Source organism: Passer montanus, unplaced genomic scaffold (assembly GCF_014805655.1).
Source record: "Passer montanus isolate IOZ18808 unplaced genomic scaffold, ASM1480565v1 scaffold9, whole genome shotgun sequence".
NCBI classification, from domain to species: domain Eukaryota; kingdom Metazoa; phylum Chordata; class Aves; order Passeriformes; family Passeridae; genus Passer; species Passer montanus.
This window is the reverse complement of record NW_024374367.1, coordinates 115,369-133,060: the sequence shown is the minus strand read 5'-3', so window position 1 is coordinate 133,060 and position 17,692 is coordinate 115,369. Positions and strand designations below refer to the sequence as shown.

Below are 17,692 nucleotides of genomic sequence, written 5' to 3'. Positions count from 1 at the left end.
CTTGAGTTAAAAATGACTGTGAAACACCCACAGTGGTCATGAATTTTGTGTTCAAAGTGGTTTAAATATCCTGACCTCTGAAGGCAGGATGTCAGTGTCACAGACCTGGCTGTTAAAATGGGGGAGCAGCTATTCCAGGTAGGGAGGGTAACAGCAGTGCTCTGGGTTTTCCACAGGTAGCCAATGGAAAATGGAAGCGACCAAGTAAATATTGCCCATTGGATCTCTTCTCAGGGTAAGCATTCTGTGGTTTTTTTACCCCTGCCCCCACAAAAAGAAATCTGCATTACAGATTTCTTGCTTGGATTACTCTGCCTTTCACTGAGGTATTATGGATGATCAATGCTAGCTTGTCTGGACCTTTACAGTGCTTATATAATCTGCTATTTCCCCCTTTACACCTATCTCAGCAATCAGAGCTGCCTTTTGCAGCATAGCATTGCACCCAAGAGCTGTTTAGTGTACTCAGATCTGAAGTTCACTTTGCCTTTGCCATGACCTCAATGTGAGTAATGTGCTCAGTGCATGTGCTCATGCCAGGTGTGAACATCCAAAGGCTGTGATGAAACATTCTTGGCTTTTTTTCCCCTAGAAATAAACAAAGAATGCACTTTGCTTTGAAGAGCTTATTACAGGAGGCACAGAACAACTTGAAAATATTTAAGGTAAAGTTAAATCTCTGCTTGCTTTTTTTTGCCTTGGATTTTAAACAATTTGACTTGAGCATCTCAACAGTCCAGTTCTTCTTTCAAACACCTAATCAGACCATCACTGTCGGACCCTATCAAGAGAAGGAAATGGGGAAGTTCTTAGATTTCAGATGAGGACAGAGAAGTAATAATTACCCAGACTCAGAACATCCTGAGTTAGAAGGACCCATGGGGATTGTCAAAGTCCAACTCTGCACTGGCACCCCAACACTCCCACCCTGTGGCTGAGAGCATTTTCCAAATACTCCTGAAGCTCTGGCAGCCTTGGGGCTGTGACCATTCCCCGGGGAATGAATTAGTGGGAAGGAATCACTGAGGAGCAATTAATAGAAAAGGACTCTTAAGGTGACCAAAGTTTTAAAACTTTATGTGCCACTTCAGGAAGAAGAAAATGGAGAACGTGGCATATTGCTGCAAGTACTTTGTTTCAGATTCCTGTTAGAGCATTGATGCAGGCCCAGGGCATGGCAGGCCTCACTTGAGGAAGGAAAAAGTGGCATTCCATGACACTCATGTAGGAAAAATATGAAGCAGTAACTGATGATTTGTGGAGGTTTTCAGATTAATTCTAGGAAACAAGATTATTTCAATTTATTTCCAATATTCAGTCAACTATTTGAATTACTTAAACTTCTATGAGTGGCCCTCTTTTTGTACCAGTAAGTAGCTGTCACACCTTTTCTGTCCCCTTTCACAGCCTTCCCTTTGCCAGTCTGGGCTGGTAAAAAAGGGTGTTTCAAACAGTGCTTTTCCACTCCTGACATTATTCAGAAAGAAGTGATAGGAAAATGTGCCGAGTATCATTCACCTGCATTGTTCTGATTCCTTACAGGCCATTAAGTTGGGAAAGTAACTTGATTTAAACAGTGGTTTTGGTTGTAATTTAGAGGTTGTTACCTGCAGGTTCTGATTAGACTTAAGAGGACAAATCTTTAAGAGATTGGGAATGTTGGGTGTCTGTATTGTTAAGGTAATGACACTTTTCTATGCTTAAAATATTAGACCTGGCACTCTGAATAGTTCAGTATGAATAACTTGACTTCTGATGTGCCTAAAAACTTCTTTTTCTCCTTGTTGCAGAACGGGGAACTAATTTATGGCTGCAAGGATGACCAGGACTGTGTCTCTGACTGGAATGACCTTGCTCGTCACTTGAAGCCTTTCTTTTTCCCCTCCAACGGGCTGGTGAGCGGCCCCCACTGCACAAGGACAATTGTTAAGGAGCTGATCCACGTGATCACCATGGCGCTGCTGAGCAGCACCGACTCCTGCAGGGCAGGCCACATGAAGACAGTTCCCATTTCACAAGGGAGGAGCTACTGTGAAGCAAGTGCTTTTAACAAGGAGCTCGTGAGAAATGGTAAGGGATAGTTTTGTAAAAACTGTCCCTAATTTACTGTTTGTGGAATCCCAGAGTGGTGTGGGTTGGAAGGAACTTCACAGGCCACGCAGTCCAGCCCCCTGCCATGGGCAGGAACACTTCCCACCAGAGCAGGTTTCTCACAGCCTTGCCTGATGTAACAATTCAGATCTTTGTCTCTTGGTTATAAATACTGGTATGAGAATGGAAACGGGAATTCTGGTGGCAGTTAAAAAACGAGTTCTGAGCTGCATAGCTGCCAGATAATTGTTGTTAATATAACGTGACATTGTAGTGAGCACTTACAGCACTGTATCTAATAAATAAATAAAAATAAATTCAGGAGGTGGTACAGGAAAAATGGAAGAAAATAGCAGTTTGAGCTGATAGCAATCATAGCTATTCCAAATGAGTGGGGATTTTTTATGTTGTTTGTGATGAAGTTGGGCTGCTTTTGGTTTATTACACCTGTATTTTGCCTTTCTCTGCTCCTCCTGTCAACCCTCACCAGGGCACAGCTCATGTCCTTTTCTTCAGCTGCTCTTCTGGTGAAGAGAGGTCTGAATACCAGAGGGAAGAGGAATGGGAAGTGAGAGTAGGAAAATTGTAAATTATGTTAATTTCTCAGTGCATAAGTTCTGTAGAGCTCTAATTATTCAAGATGCTGCCAGTTACCCTAATTACACAAACAGCACATTTCTTACTCTGCTTTTGAGGAAGACCTTTTTCACTGCCATGGTTTGTTATAGTGCTGGAGAAAGAAGAGCTGTCCTAGAGAAATTATAGCAAATACAATTCTTGATACTGTATAAAAAAGACCCCAGAGCTGAAATGCTAAATTACTGTCAGCAGCTGATACTGTTCAAAGTGAATTTGTGGTGGCTTCAAACTCAGATGAGAAATTTCTCCTGTGGACTCAAAATGAGTAGATTGCAGTGGATGTGGGTGTGTTTTGGTGTTTGTTTTCTTAGGTAGTTTGTAGAGTTGAATACCAGGTGTTTTATTCTGCAGTCCAGGATGAGCTGTCTAACTGTGCAGGTCAGTACCTTGCACTTTTGTTAGGAAACTGAAGTGTTTTGAGGTTTCCCCCTACCTGTGACTGGACTAAAAGTATTTGGACTTTGAACAAGCACATGTAATGGCAAATTGAAACTAAGACTTGTGTCTGCCTTATTTTAAAATGCATTTTCTTCTAGGTAAACATAAGTTGGAAAGCTCTGGTTTACCGAGGGGTTGTCTCCTTTATAAAACCCTTCAGGCTCAGATGCTTGACATGCTGGATATTGAAGGACTCTATCCTCTGTACAGTAGAGTTGAACAGTACTTGGAGGAATTTCCTGAAGAGAGGTAAGATTTGGTGGCTCTTCTTTCCCATCCTGAGCAGCCAGGACTGCAGGCAGGACTGGCTCTGTGCACACACTGTGCTGTGGTACAGCCTTCCTCCATGGCACTGCATGTTCTGATCTCCAACTGAACTTCCAGCTGGTGTTGGTCACTTTGGCCTGAATTTTAAAGTAGTGACTGTGGAATGTTCACAACAGGCTAAGAGAGGAGAACACTCTCTTAGAACTGGGGGTTGTGTATTTGCAGAAGGGTACAGTGAAAGGGGTGGTTTCTCCAGTCCCCAGTACCTGCAGAGCTGGGAATGTCTGCAGGGGTAATAATTTTCTGCAATGATGAATGCAAACTGCTGTGGTTTTTTCCCTCAAATAAGGCTTATTAGTGTAATTATAGTTGCTCCAAGCAGCCTCCACTGGGTGCTGTTCCTCTCCTGTGCTCACACGAGGGCACTCTGGCTTCACTCAGGAGCTGCTGCTGCTTGTGCAGAGCACTGCAAAATGTGTTCTTTGATCTGTGGGGGTTTGTGTGGGACAAACTCCCCTGGGAGTTTTCTCAGCAGGGGCTCAGCTGTTCAAAGGGGGAAGAAGGAGCCCAGGACAACCCCCCATTAGCACATGGTGCTGGAGCAGGGCCCTGTCAGATCTGCCTTTGCCCCCAGTTGATACTTTTTATGTACAAAATAATATACATATAAAAATAGGTATCGATATATTATTATATATTTCTTATATATGTATTTTCAGCAAGGCTTCTGGAGCTCCTGCAGACTGCTACAAATTTTGAAACTTACCCATATTTTTGCAAAACCCCATAATTTTGCAGTGATACAGAGATGGCAGTGGATTAAGAATGATTCATGTTTATAAACCCCCACACAACCCAGATCCTAAGCAGCAGCCAGTCTCGAGTGATTTGAGAATAACAGGGACTGTTGTGGTGGTGGTTGGCAGTGGGTTAATACTGGGATATGTTTATCAGTGTTATTGTTGGGTTGTTCTAATCTGAGTGTCTGGGCTGCTGAGGAAAGATCACACTGAAAACCAGCAGATCGTTTTGGCTGTCTGTAAATCTTCTTTTAACATTTATTTAGAAGTACATTACAGATAGATGGACCTTACAATGAAGCGTTTTATGAGAAGCTGCTGGACCTTTCCCTGGAAGATGATGGGACAGTGGCATTTGCATTAACAAAGGTACTGCTCAACTCCTTGAGGTTTGTCAGTGTTAATTAAGCTCTGTCTCACTGGAGGGGCTGGGCAATGGATGGAGGCAGCACTGCTGGTTTGTCAGGGTCTGTGCAGTTAAAGTGCTTCATTGTGTCAGGGTGCATCCTTATAGCAGAAGCAGTTAAAAACAAGCTTGCAGCACCAGTTCCTGAGAGAAAAATACAACTGTTTATTTGCTTTCTACACTGAGGAAGCATTTGCAGGAACTGGTGCTGTTTGGCCTTTATGAATATGATCTGTAGGAAATGAATGTGACTTATACAGGATGCTGCAAAAGCACCTGCTCCTGCCAACCTTCTGTTCCAGAGAGAATTTCCAGCTCTTAAAGTGCCAGCATACCAATACAGGGAGTGCAGTGCTGCTTTTTGTAAGGAACAGGATGCTTTACTCAGGTAAACACCAATCTAAGAGAAAATGTGTGCAATTTTCTGATGTACAGGTGCAGCAGTACAGAATAGCAATGACTGCTAAGGACTGTTCCATCATGATTGCCCTTTCCCCCTGCCTGCAAGATGAATGGTAAGAGCTGCCTGTACCTGCTTTGGAATGGCTCCACTTGTTTAGAAATTGGGATGTTTGTACTGTTCAGGCAATTGAATCACTTTGAAAAAGTGTGGGATGTGTGTTGGGGGGTGGTGTGTCCAAATATTTGGCTGTGAGCATTTTAGTATAGTTGTGGTTTAAGACATTTATGACCAGTGTCTCTTTCTAAAGAGTTTTAACGTGATCAAAAGGATAAAAGTTTTATATTTATTCCCTTTTTCAACTTTGAATTGACTGTTCATAGTAGCTCTGGATGGTTTTAACTAGGCACAGTTTTTCTGCCTTGGTGTTCTCATAGGAGAAATTTTTCAAGCTGAGTTGCCTTTAATGGCCCAGTTACAATAAAACCAAGGCAATAATCAAGAGGTGACAGCTTTGGCTGTCAGGCAGGAGGCTTTGCCACAATATTATCCCTTTTGGTTTGTGTCAGCAGTGCTAATCTGTTCTTCTGCAGGGGGCTTTGCTTCACCAGAGCCCTTTTATTTTTAGAGAATGCTGTTTTCTGCATTTGTCCTGCAGTTCTCCAGTGAAGTGTTAGTGATGGACATGACTTGTGCAATGGCTGACTTCAGAACTCCTCCATCCCTTAGCATGCTTGGACAGTGTACTAAAAGTTTTATTACCTTGAGCCTAAGTAGGAGTTGCAGTCCCTTTTCTGCTTTTGCTGTTAATAAGGCTGTTGCTTTGTATGCACCACCTAGAAACAGCTTAGATTTACTGAATACAGCAAATGAGAGTAATGTGTGCCTTCAGCTGTGTGGAAGCTGAAAGGAAAATGAAAAGAAGAGGTGCCAGCAAGGTCCCATCAGGACTGGTAAAGCTGGAGCTATAGTTTCCTAAGTGCTACATTAGCTGCAGTTTATTTTCTTTAGCTCCCACAAAAGTTCTAAGATAAACATTAGAATCACTTCTGCAAAGGGACACATAAATTACAACTACTGGTTTCAGTGACTCAGATGTGCAATGTGGTTTTATTTTCCAGCTCTGAGCAAAGACCTGTGGTACTGACATCCAAGTCCAGATTCACCTTCTCTGTTTCTGTGCTGGACCTGGACCTGAAGCCCTATGAAAGCATCCCCCACCAGTACAAACTCGATGGTGAAATAGTCAACTATTACCTGAAAAATGTACAGGCCAAAGAGGACCCAGTTATGTCCAACCTCTTCAAGGAGAATGAAGACTGCACATTAGTTCTCCATAAAGTGTAACCATTCCCTTAAGGTTATTTTTATTCAAACACATGAGAAAGTGAAAGATTATTGGAATACAGTTATGGTGATTTTTTTTTCTTTTCTATTGTGTTCAGTGCATTTTTCAGCTGTGAATGTTTTTGCTTTATGAAATGATTTTTAATGGGTAATGCCTTCTCAGAGACCTGGGATAGCACTAAGCCACATGTTTGCTAGATAACCTTAATGAATGTATTTAATGTGACAGAACAGGTAATGTGCCATACCTTGGAACTAGAGGACAGATCAAATTAATTTGAAAATCCTTAGAATTGAAAGAGCACAGAATTAAAGGTTTCCTGAAGTATTGCACTAACATAGAAAGCCTAATTACTAACAAGAGATTTACCTTGGACCCTGTGCTTTGAGTCTCCCTCATCCCTACTAAGGGAGGGAATGCTCTGGCAAATCCTGTACAACACTTTAGCATTAATCCACTGGAAATTCAACCATGCAGTGGCTGCTCTGTGGGACTGCCCTGGCACTGCAGAACATTTAAGTACTAATGCATGGACTAGGAACACCAGGCTGCCTCCAGAAGTTGTGTGATCACCTTGTATCTGCCTAAAGCTTCTGAAACAAAGTGCAAAGGGTTAAGGTAAGCAACCTTGAGTTTTACATGATAGTTGGGCTTAACTCACCTGCCATGCTGGTTTTTATTGTCTCTGTACACTATATGCTGCTATTGGAGGTGAAACCACAGCTTGCTCTTGCCTGATTTAAATTGAGCTATAAGAAGAATATGCTCTGAGTTTTACAGGTCATTTCAGGTCTTTCAGGATGTGTCAAACATTGGCACTATTACACTGATGCCCCACACACTGCATAGCATGAGCAGCTGCTTTCAGGCTCTTGTGCTGTAAATGACACAGGAAAAAGGTGACAGAACCCCATTTTCTTCCCTGCAGCTGCAGTGGGTCAGTCTTGTGCCAGGGTGAGCTTGTGCCAGTGCTGCAGCTGAAGGCTGGGGAGGTGCTGCAGCAAAGCCATCCTTGGGGAAGATCCTGAGCTGGACCTGAAGGGTATGGCCAAACCTGAGGGTGAATGATAAAATCTGCAGCTCTGTTCCCCTCAAGGCTTACACCCCCTGAATGGTGCAGAGCTACTCCTTCAGCCCCAGTGAACAGCTCTTACCTGGATACAGCCTGTGCCTACCAGCAATGGTGTTCAGGGTGTAGGGAGAGGTTTATATTGGGACCTCAGTGTAACCTTTAAATTGTTCCACTTTACCTGAAATTCAAAAATAGCACCCCCTCTACCTTGGCACAACTGAAGGAAGAAATGTGAAGCACAGAGCCACCACTGTCCCTGTGCCAGAGACCTGAACTGGCAGTGATGGCACCCAGTGCCAGGAGCCCTTCTGGGGCAGGCCTGAGCTGTGAGACTACAAGAGTGCAATGAGGTGACAGCTGACAGCAGGAATAACCCCTTCTTCCCAAAGAAAACCTGGAGCAGGAGAGCTCCTTATAAATCCAGAAACCCTCCAGCTATTAGAAAGAGGAGGAAGGAAGGACCCTGCACAGCTGGGAAGTTTCCAGGTTTTTATGCTGTAACTTTACACACATTTCATCTGCAAACAGCAGTGTCTGTGCTGAGCAAACAGTTTAATTTTAAGGCAAGGAGGAGGAAGCTAAAGATTAATTGAAGGTTACACAAAACTGGCTCAACCAGTTCCATGTCAGTGGACAAGTAGGAAGGAATGTTGCCTGTGTACTGGATTCCAAGCTTGAAATGAGCCTGCCTCATCTAACAAGATAGAGCTGCCATCCATTCATCAAAACCCAATGTCTGGTGTTGCTCAGAGTCTGGCAGAAACCAGGCTCTGGTCTGTCAGTTTTTCCTAACCTACCAGAACAGTGGGAGACAATTTCAGTGATTAAATAGTGGATTATTACCTTTATGGGATGTTGCTTTAGTTCAGACTTCACCTCTTTCTCACTGCTGCATGGAGTGGGTGGTTGTGCTGCCAGGGGCTGCAGCAGCTCTGGCCTTGGAAAGGAGGGCTCCTCCTGCCCCAGGAGAGCCCAGAGCTGGTGGGTTTGGGCTCCTGGTCCCAGGAACTGTTACTCCCCACCTGAGAAGTACCCGACCTTCAGTCACATCAGTTTGGTTGGGGTGCAGTGCTAGTGCAGAGCAGGAACTCCTGGAAACACTGAGAATTCCCTGGTGGGCTTATGGCACATCTGATGGAAGTGAAGGGAGAGGCAAGACATTTGTCTGATCTGTTTTATTTCTTCAGGGATGAATGTGTGAACGGTGATGCTTTGCTCATGTGTTGCCAGGATTTCCTCCTGGAAGTCAGAAATGCAAAGGAAGTGCTGCAGTGGGCAGGAGGGGACTGGCTCTCCTGTTCCCAGGGGTGTCACGGGCCTCTCTGGGTTAGCTTAACTCTGTCTCAACACACATTGTGGAACAAAGTTACTTCATACAGTTACCTTTGGCTTTTTTAGCATTGTATGTCTTTGAAATCTTCAAATTGTCTTCTTCTACCCTAATTTAATGAGAAAGCTGTTTAACTCTTTGTTCTAGGAGTCTCTTACTGTTCTTTTGTCATTTTAAAATCACTGTACTTTTACAGAGCTGTGAAATGAATTGGATTTTTATGGACTTGATTTTGACAGTGCATGATCTTTTAACAATTTCCAGGTATCTAGAAAATGTTAAGAAGATAAACCACTCTGGTACATTAATGATTCAGAAAGATAAATTTATAATGAAATCACTCTGTACATGTAACTATTTTATTTGGCATTTTTGTATTTAAATGGCTGTATTTATTTTCATGTCATGACAATTTATATATAACGTGCCATAATTGTACAGATAGCATGTTTTATGAGTATGGTTTCTAAATGGAAAATAACTTAATGTTTATATTCAATAAAATTACAGACTGTGTAACACAATATCTTAATTAAAACTACTTTTGAAATTGCTACCTGGTGTAAGTAATGCTGGCATTCATTTTTCTGAGCCCAGCACTTTGATCAGGTTCTCGATGGCTGCCTCGATGCCCAAGAGCCGCAGCACGCTCCGGAAGCTGCCAGGGATGCTCCCCACACTCCTCATCCTCTGCTCCAGGACTGCAGGAGAAACAGCAGTGCAGGTTATGTTCCAAGAGCTGCAGCAGGGCTGACAGCAGCTGGGTAAAATAAAGCAGGATGCCTGCAGGCAGGCAGGGTTTGGGAGCCCCTGGAGATTGCACAGGAGGTGAAGTGTAGCTGCTGCTGAATTGGGGTGGGTTTGTGTGGTTGGGCTTTGGGAGCTGGAATTCCATGGCCAAAACTGGGGCCTGCAGTTCAGGAACAGTCCCTGAAGTGACTGAGATTACCTTGCTCTGGCACTTTGGGCAGCAGGTCCAGGACAGGTGTAGTGGTCCCTTCTTCATCAAGATGGATCTTCCAGACAATCATCAGTTCAAACCTGTATCAGGTGCACAGGAAAGGCAGTTCAGCTTAACCAGGTGCTGGCTTTGAGGTTCCTTCAAAGCCAAAAGTGCAGCAGTCATGAGGTTCAACCTCGTGCTCTGCAACAACATTCACTTCACATACTGCAACGAACCATCTCTGGATTCAGGAAGCAGGAAGACTTCAATGCAATGACAAGGAAACGTTCTGGCTCCATCCAGGTTTGCACAGTGCAGTAAAAGTGAGAGGAAAGCAAAGGAGAGAGAGCACTGAGTGTCCCCTGGCTCTACCCCTCAGGTCGTATCTACACTCGGGATCAGGTGCTGAGAACAGGAAACTTGTTTCAGGAGTGTTTTCAGAAATGGTGATGTGCTGGGTTTGGAACAAGGGCTACCCTGCTATTCATGGCCTTTTTAGACTAATGGCAGGTCTGAGGCCTACATTCCTGCAGTTCTTTGCTTTTAATTAAAAAAAAATAAAGCCGAACAACATCGTTACTTCTTCAGGAACACTGCTGGTTGTGCAAGGCCAGTCATGATTCCCAGCTTTCACACTGGGATGGGATCACTGCACCATCCCAAGGGAATGGTGAGGCAGGGGCTGAGTCCAGAACACCACCCACAGCTCCCTTTGTTCCCTCCAACCCTCAACTCCCTTACTGGAGGTAAGGCTTTCCTAATCCAAAGCTGCTCTGCACAGTGAGTCACTGTGAGGAGAAAGGTCCCTTTCTCAGTGCTGTTCAACCCATCATGACTTAAAGAGTTTCTCTTCCAATGTGGTTTGTCAGCCTTTTGCCACTTCATTTTTACCAATCCTTTGGGAATTTGTGCCCAGCTTGTTCTGGGATTTTGCAAACAAATTTCTATGCCAGTCTGTTTTCTACCAAGCCACTGAAATGACTTTTCTATTCCTGTGTTTCGGACTGTGGGTGAGAGGGAATGAGGGTAATGGGATTGGCAACTGGCACCAGGGGAGAAACTGTAAAATAAAGCAAGTTCTACCCTATCTGGGATAGTTTCAGAACAATTCATTCCTGCACCCCCAAGTAAAAGCATTTAGTTTTAAAGGGCAAGTTTGGCTGAATGAAGCAGCCTCATCTCTTAGGGTTTGTTTGCAGTTCTACACACAAACATAATGAAGGGAGCTGTGCCTTACTTCCATGTAAATGAAAGCAGGTTAAAGCAAGGTGTGACAGGAGAAGGGAATGGTCTGATCCTGTCACAAAATAGTTGCTTTTCGTGGCCCTTACAGAATTCCTGACAGTGATATTTGCACCATCTTACATTTAACTGTAAGGATTTTTTTTCCCCTGCTGAAAATCCCAAATGTACTGGAACAGCTCTCATGGGGAGGCCAAACAAATCCCATGTGCCTGGTAGGTAATAATTCCTTCATCCTACTAACTCCTTCTAAAACAATGGAAAAGTAGAGCCACAGCTGCTTTGCTGCCTTGCACAGTAAATGCCCTTTTCTTTCTGTTCTTTAATGGCAAGGAACTGGGCTTTGCTGGGATGGGACTGGGATCCCTGCACCTCCTCCACAGAAGGAGCCCAGAGGTGCAGCACAAGGCTGCTGCCCAGCCTGTGCAATCCCTCACTTGTGTAAATACAGAAATGCATTTATTGGCTTACCCAGAAACTTTGGGGTTCCTCAGAATTATAAAATCTCCCAGCAGTCCTTCTGGAAGGGTCACGATGTCGGGATACTTGGCCTGTGAACAAAAAAGTACAACTGGTTCATAAAAATCACAGCAGATAAGGTGGCTCCTACCCAGCCGTGGTGGATTGCACTAAGTTAAGAGTAACAATACTCTCTCTGAAATTCTGACATGTTGGTTTCATTTTTAAGAGATCCTTACATAAAACCCAGGAAACCTTGAAAGAAATTTTTTATTTTAACCAAGTTTGTTAATTGGATTTAATAACATCTTATAATAAATACATCATCATGTCACCCCCGTGCCTCTGTGAGTGATGACAGGTCACTGGTACACTCTGGTTTGACATGGACACCAAGCTCCACACAAGACTTTGAAAGAGGAATTAAGCAAATGAAATACCAAAATAACCAATGTTAGCAACATATGGGACAACAGCAACAAGATCAAACAAAAATACTGGCTCCTATTAAAATTCCATGTTTCTGAGAATTATTTTCAGTTACTACAATGTGCAAAGGTTGGTGATTGCTCCATTACTTTGTTAGTCCATCTGATGTGTTCGACGTGTCTTGTGAAAGCCTCAGAACTTTAGAGCTCTTTTAAAAGCACTCCTAGCTCTTGTGGATGCTGCAGGTGCCAGGTTACCCAGAGAATGAGGGCATGCACAGACACCCAGCACCAAGGAACAGCAACCTACAGGGACCTGCTGCTGGAAAAGGAAACAGAACGGAGCCACAGAGTCCAGGGCAGTGCTGCTTGTCCTGCCTCGTGTGCTGGACACAAAGCTGTGTTCCAAACCTTGCAGTTTATAAAGTGTGAAAAGTCTCCCAGCCTGAATTATTGCACAGAGCTCCCAGTTCAAGCAGCAGGTCTTATGGAAAAGGAGCAGGAGAGCTCGGCTTCGAGCAGCACTGGAGAAAATGAGTTTGGTTTTATGGGATTACGCCTCATCTGGCAGAGCAAAATTGCTACCAGATGTGACCTTGCTCTGTTTTAGGAATTTCTGACAAACTGAAGGGGGGCTGTGCAGGATGCCAAATGACATACAGCACATGGAATTTGCTCATTTTAATTTCTACCCAGTGTCCAGTACTGTATTTACTGTGAGGATAACAACATGATGTGTCCTGGGAACACAGACACAGAAGGGAGGACGCTGAGCAGGGCAGTTGCAGTGGTAGAAGTGTGGCTGATCAAAGGTCACCCATCCAGCAGAGCAGGGATTCTCTTCCAGCTTTAATCCCCGTGGAATTATGCCCCTCTGATAACAAAACAAAATTTCCAGGCTTTCCTTCTCAATAACCCATGCCTGACTTCCATCATGAGCCTCTCCTTGCCTGGTGTCAGAGGCCTGGGAGGATCCAGGGATCCTTTAGTTCCAGGTGTAGATACTGGGAATGCAGGGTTAGTTTCTACCTGGAACTCAGCCTGTGCATCCCTCCTTTACAAGGGACCCCGAGTATCCCATAGCTGAACACCGAGCCACACTTCATCCACCCACACCCAGACACTGGGAATCACCAGAGAAAACAGATCAGAGGAACCAGATAAGAGTTACAATTGCCAAAACAAAATGAAATGCTCCCAGGACTGTCTGAGGAGTTCCTGTGCAGCTGCTGTGACTGACACGTTCCCCCCAAGCTTGGGTGGGAGGTGGTATTTATGTTCTATGGAAGCCAGAGCCAACTCAAGGAAAGCCCAGTGTATGATTTCCTGTGGAAAAGCTTCCCTATACTTGGGAGAGGGAGCTCCAGTGAGCTCTGCACACAGCAAGGGCCATGCTGTGCCTTCCCTCAGTGCTGGCGTTCTGGCAACCAACCTGAACGCTGTGAGAATCCAATCCTGTGTGAAATTCACAGGATTTGGGATAAAATCCAGCTTTTCAGTGGGAAAGGTCATATTTTAGCTATCCACAAAACACACAAAAAGCCAAACCACAAATACCTACATGCCTGTTTGCTATAACCCAAGCCCTGGCAGTGGTTTGAGGCAGCCCCAGCCCAGATCCGTGCGAGGATCCCAGCTGCCATTCCCACCTTCCACCAACACCCCGCTACCACACCCAGGATCAAGCAGCATCCTTAAACACTGACAGTTCCAGGAATGAACTCTGGGAAATACAGTCACGCAATCTGCCTCAAATTCCATGCAGAAAATACTGAGTGCAGGTTCTGAATGCCGCAGTTAAAACTGTGGGGATCTGGCAGGTGACTGAACAGCCAGGCACAGGGTGAGCACGGGCAGATCCCCAATTCCAAACACTCTGTGGGTACCACATTGCCACCTCATCTTCTCTGCTGAGCAACTTTCCAAATTTCCCTTGAGGAGAGGAAAAGCTGAGCAACAAAACCGGAGTAACAGAACGAGCTGAGCCACTGAAAGGTCTCTTGGGAAAGTCAGGAGCTCCTGAGGGATCTCGTAAACCAGACCCGAGGCCAGGGAAAGAGATCCCATCAAGGACGTGATAGCAGATGGGAAGGATCAGCCTCAACTGCATCAAGCAAAACCTGACTTTCATCAAGAAATATCTTTCCTCAGATGACTTTTAAATGTCAGCTTATGATCAAAACCAAAAGTCCAAGCTATTATTACTCCTAGACGGAAATTGCTTTTCCAGCTCCTTCAGGAGTCCAAGCAGGGAATCTTATGGGAACTTTTGTCTCAAACAGGAATAGTCTCAAACCACAAAGGGACCGTGGTGATGGAATGCACAGCTTTGCTCTGCTCCCATGACAGATTTTACACACACACGGAGCCATCCCAGGGCATACACTTGTAGCAGCTATTTCTATTATTCTGCAGCTGCACTGCAATTTTCTGCACACGAAATCTCTGCTAAGGAAAATGTTATGAATGTGTTCAGCTTAAAAGCTGTAGCTACAAATACAAAGCAAAATTGGCAAGAGAGATGCCACATAAAAGCTGATAAATTTGATTCTGTCCCACTTAGCAAGAAAACACACGACTGCTCCCAGCTGGAACAACAGCTCCCTTTTACTGCTAATTCTGAACTTGCTGTTCTGGAAGAAGGATGTGTATAAAGAGTTATAGTACCACAAGCTCCTCTATACAGAGAAGCAATTTCTAAACCTGCCCAGGAGGCTCTGATTTGGGTGATTTCTCTGTATGGTTTGCTGAGCTAAGGCCACGTTATCACCCACTGAAATCACACACGGCTGGGAGCATCAAGACCTCAAATCCCAACATGGCCATAACACCAGTGATTTTTAAAATGAATTTCACTAAAGCAACAAAGGCACATTTAGAAAGTGGAAGTTTCTCACTTTGTGCAACTAAAGGAACTGTAACCAAGAACCCTTCAACTAAATTACACCCCATAGAAACACTGTATTTTCAGAATGGATTTATGAAGCTTCACCACTCGTAATTAAGTCTCAGAATAAATGCAGCTCCCATCTTGAGGGAAAGCTGCTCAAGCAAACCAGTCCTGCTGGTGATCCCTGTGATGCCAATCACCCAAACCTCCGGCGCCGGCGGAACCAAGGACGAGAAGAGCACAAGGTCAAAGTGGTTTGGTCCAAAATGATAAAGTGGCTTTGTCCCCGTGGCACTCCCAGCCCACCCCCCTGCTCAGCCAGGCTCAGTCCTCTGCCTTTAAAACTAAAACCACAAGGGACACAACCAGCATGCAAGTCTCGCTTACTAGAAGAGGAAAGGAGAATTTTGGGAGCAGATTAGAGGGCCTATAGGAAAGTCTGACAATGGCAAGTAGTGACAGGAGAGCAGGGAAAGGCTTCCCACTGCCAGAGGGCAGGGATAGATGGGATATTGGGCAGGAATTGTTCCCTGTGAGGGTGGGCAGGCCCTGGCACAGGGTGCCCAGAGCAGCTGTGGCTGCCCCTGGATCCCTGGCAGTGTCCAAGGCCAGGCTGGACAGGGCTTGGAGCAGCCTGGGATAGTGGGATGAGAGGATCTTTAAAGGTCCCTTCCAACGGGAGCCATCCTGGGATTCTATAAATAACAGTTGGAATGTCACCCTGAACAGGGCAAATCTTTGCAAACATTTACCAGAATCTGTCCCAAGCTCAGGACGTGCCTGGTTCCCTCCTGCAGCTCAGGCACAGCTGGTTGGTTCCTTGGATAAGAAGTGCTCTGCACCCACCTGGTTTCAGACCTGCCCTTTTTAGCAGCCCAGACCTGTGACCTGAGTCACTGATCCCTTTGCCAAGATCCAATCTTGCAGCTGCCTCTCGTGGATCAGCCAGTGCTCTGCACATGTACCTGAAACCACTGACCACCAGCCCCAAATCCAGGGGCTTGTGCCCATTGCCAGTGAAATCCCTCTGCTTCGTTCTTTCTTTCCTTTTCTCTTCCCTTGATTACAGCTTCTCTGTTTTGGCCCCAATTCTATTTCCATTGCCACTTATTTTCCTCCTTCCATATTTCCATAACATTATTATTTTTCGTGCTTGACTCCCCAAGAGTTTACATGATTCAGTTTGTCACTATGCTCACAATGTGACCAATAATTTTCCATAATTTTTGTATTTTTCCTAATTGGAACTAGGCTGTAGGTCTACAGAAGAGCCAACGCAGCATAACCAAGGCCCGAGTACACAAAATTCTGTGTCTCATTTCCTTTCAATATCACTTTGTCATATGGCAACCATGTGTTTATCTGCAACTAAATTACAGCAGACTGGGAATAAATTAAAATACATACTGGAGGTTTATTTTTGTAAGGAGAAATAGAATTAAATGAACACGAAACCCCAGGAAGAACAGGAAGGGGTAGATAATAAACAGGGAACACAGAGGCTGAAACAGGGAACACAGGGGCTGAAAAGCACAGATGCTTTTTCTTCACTTTTTTCTTGCTGGGCAGGAGACAAATCTTCTCTCCAGAATTTCTCTTTAAAATTGTCCACTAGTTTATGAATCTTTTAAGCTCTATTATTTTTCTAGCTTAAAATTCCTGGGCTTTTTTGGAATTTTATTCCAATTTTAAAATACACTGTCTTAACACTGAGCTGGCAGTGGAGCCATCCCCTGGGCCAGCTCCAAGCCCAGGGCACAGGAACTCCTTGGGATGTGGTGGGAGAGCACTGACACTGCCCCATGGCATTTATTTTGGGGGAAATACCCAGAAAACCAGCAGAGCTCAGCAGTTCTGTTCTTCCCCCACAGCATTACTGACATATTAGTTTTCCTTCTGTTGTATTTTGAGTCCCCTGCCCTCCCTCTGCAGTGAGGTATAATTAAATATTTCTTGAGGATAAACTTTATGAACGGCACCGTGTGGAAGTCAGCAGAGATGTCTAATTTAGCAAGAGATAATGAGCAGCCAAGGACAATACAGAGATGAAAAATTATGGAAGGAAAAAAGATGTCATATTGCAGAGCAGCATGAAGCATCAACAATTTGTGAAGAAAGAATTGTGAGCCAAACTTTCAATAATCTGAAGGAAGTAGACTGCAGAAAAGGCATTTTTAGGAGAGAAATTAAGCCAAGTTTGTGCTTTCTTCCATTACAACAGAAGCAAGATACCTCATAGATCTTTATTTTTTTCTGCAAAAAAAGTTGCTGCATGATTCTCTCTAAGCCTTTTTGATGTTTCAATAAAAAGATCCAGAATTGCATAAAGCAACTTGGATTTGAAATACCACACAAAAGTTGATTATCAAATGTGGCCCAACTCGCTTTTGTAGTTTACATTATCAAGCTCATCCAGACAGCACAATTTAAACATCATCTAAATAAAAGCATCTGAATTTAGTTAATTACTTGGCTCTAACGCTGTGTTAGTTTTTTCCCAAGTAGGCAGATTAATTTAAGAAATAAACCATAGGACACAATGAAGAACATCTAGTTCATCTAAATTAGCTCAAGGTTAGGCATTTTAAGAAGTGTGATTAAAGAAAGTTTTTAGACAAGGTACTCATCTTATGTTCATCATTTACTGCTCTGTTTTTTTAATCTTTCTTGAAGGTCTGAAGAGTTATTTGCTTCTATATGGGCAAATTTATCTTACCTGGTAAAGAGAAATACGTCCACAGACCCACCTGGAACATCCAAAATACCATTTCCATTTCTCTAAATTGATTGAGAGGTCAATCTGTCACTTAGAGCAAACTGTCCCAGAGCAGAGTGGGTTTGGCCAAACTCTGCCCGTGCTGTCCTGGTGTCTGAGGAGCAGCTGTGCCCTGCCCTTCCCTGCACAGCAGTCACACAGGGGGAACCTGGGCTGGCACCAA

General features: G+C 44.2%; 2 protein-coding genes across 3 annotated transcripts in view; one reads left to right on the top strand and one right to left on the bottom strand.

Moving 5' to 3' along the window:
- Positions 1-9,345, top strand: part of IPPK (inositol-pentakisphosphate 2-kinase) — a 29,950-nt gene extending 20,605 nt beyond the window's left edge. The window contains exons 7-13 of one of the 2 annotated variants that reach the window (XM_039734236.1): positions 177-235; positions 593-665; positions 1,791-2,070; positions 3,267-3,417; positions 4,502-4,604; positions 5,077-5,156; positions 6,163-9,345. In XM_039734236.1, the coding sequence (XP_039590170.1) occupies positions 177-235; positions 593-665; positions 1,791-2,070; positions 3,267-3,417; positions 4,502-4,604; positions 5,077-5,156; positions 6,163-6,388 (972 nt within the window). In that variant the 3' untranslated portion in view covers positions 6,389-9,345. The remainder of the gene's footprint in view (positions 1-176; positions 236-592; positions 666-1,790; positions 2,071-3,266; positions 3,418-4,501; positions 4,605-5,076; positions 5,157-6,162) is intronic. The other variant, XM_039734237.1, reaches the window with a different exon arrangement.
- LOC120514109 (centromere protein P) overlaps positions 6,460-17,692 on the bottom strand; it is a 115,423-nt gene continuing 104,190 nt past the window's right edge. The window contains exons 7-9 of the mRNA XM_039734241.1: positions 11,448-11,527; positions 9,741-9,832; positions 6,460-9,492 (exon numbers count right to left, since the gene is read on the bottom strand). Coding sequence (XP_039590175.1) covers positions 9,371-9,492; positions 9,741-9,832; positions 11,448-11,527 — 294 coding nt within the window. The 3' untranslated portion in view covers positions 6,460-9,370. The remainder of the gene's footprint in view (positions 9,493-9,740; positions 9,833-11,447; positions 11,528-17,692) is intronic.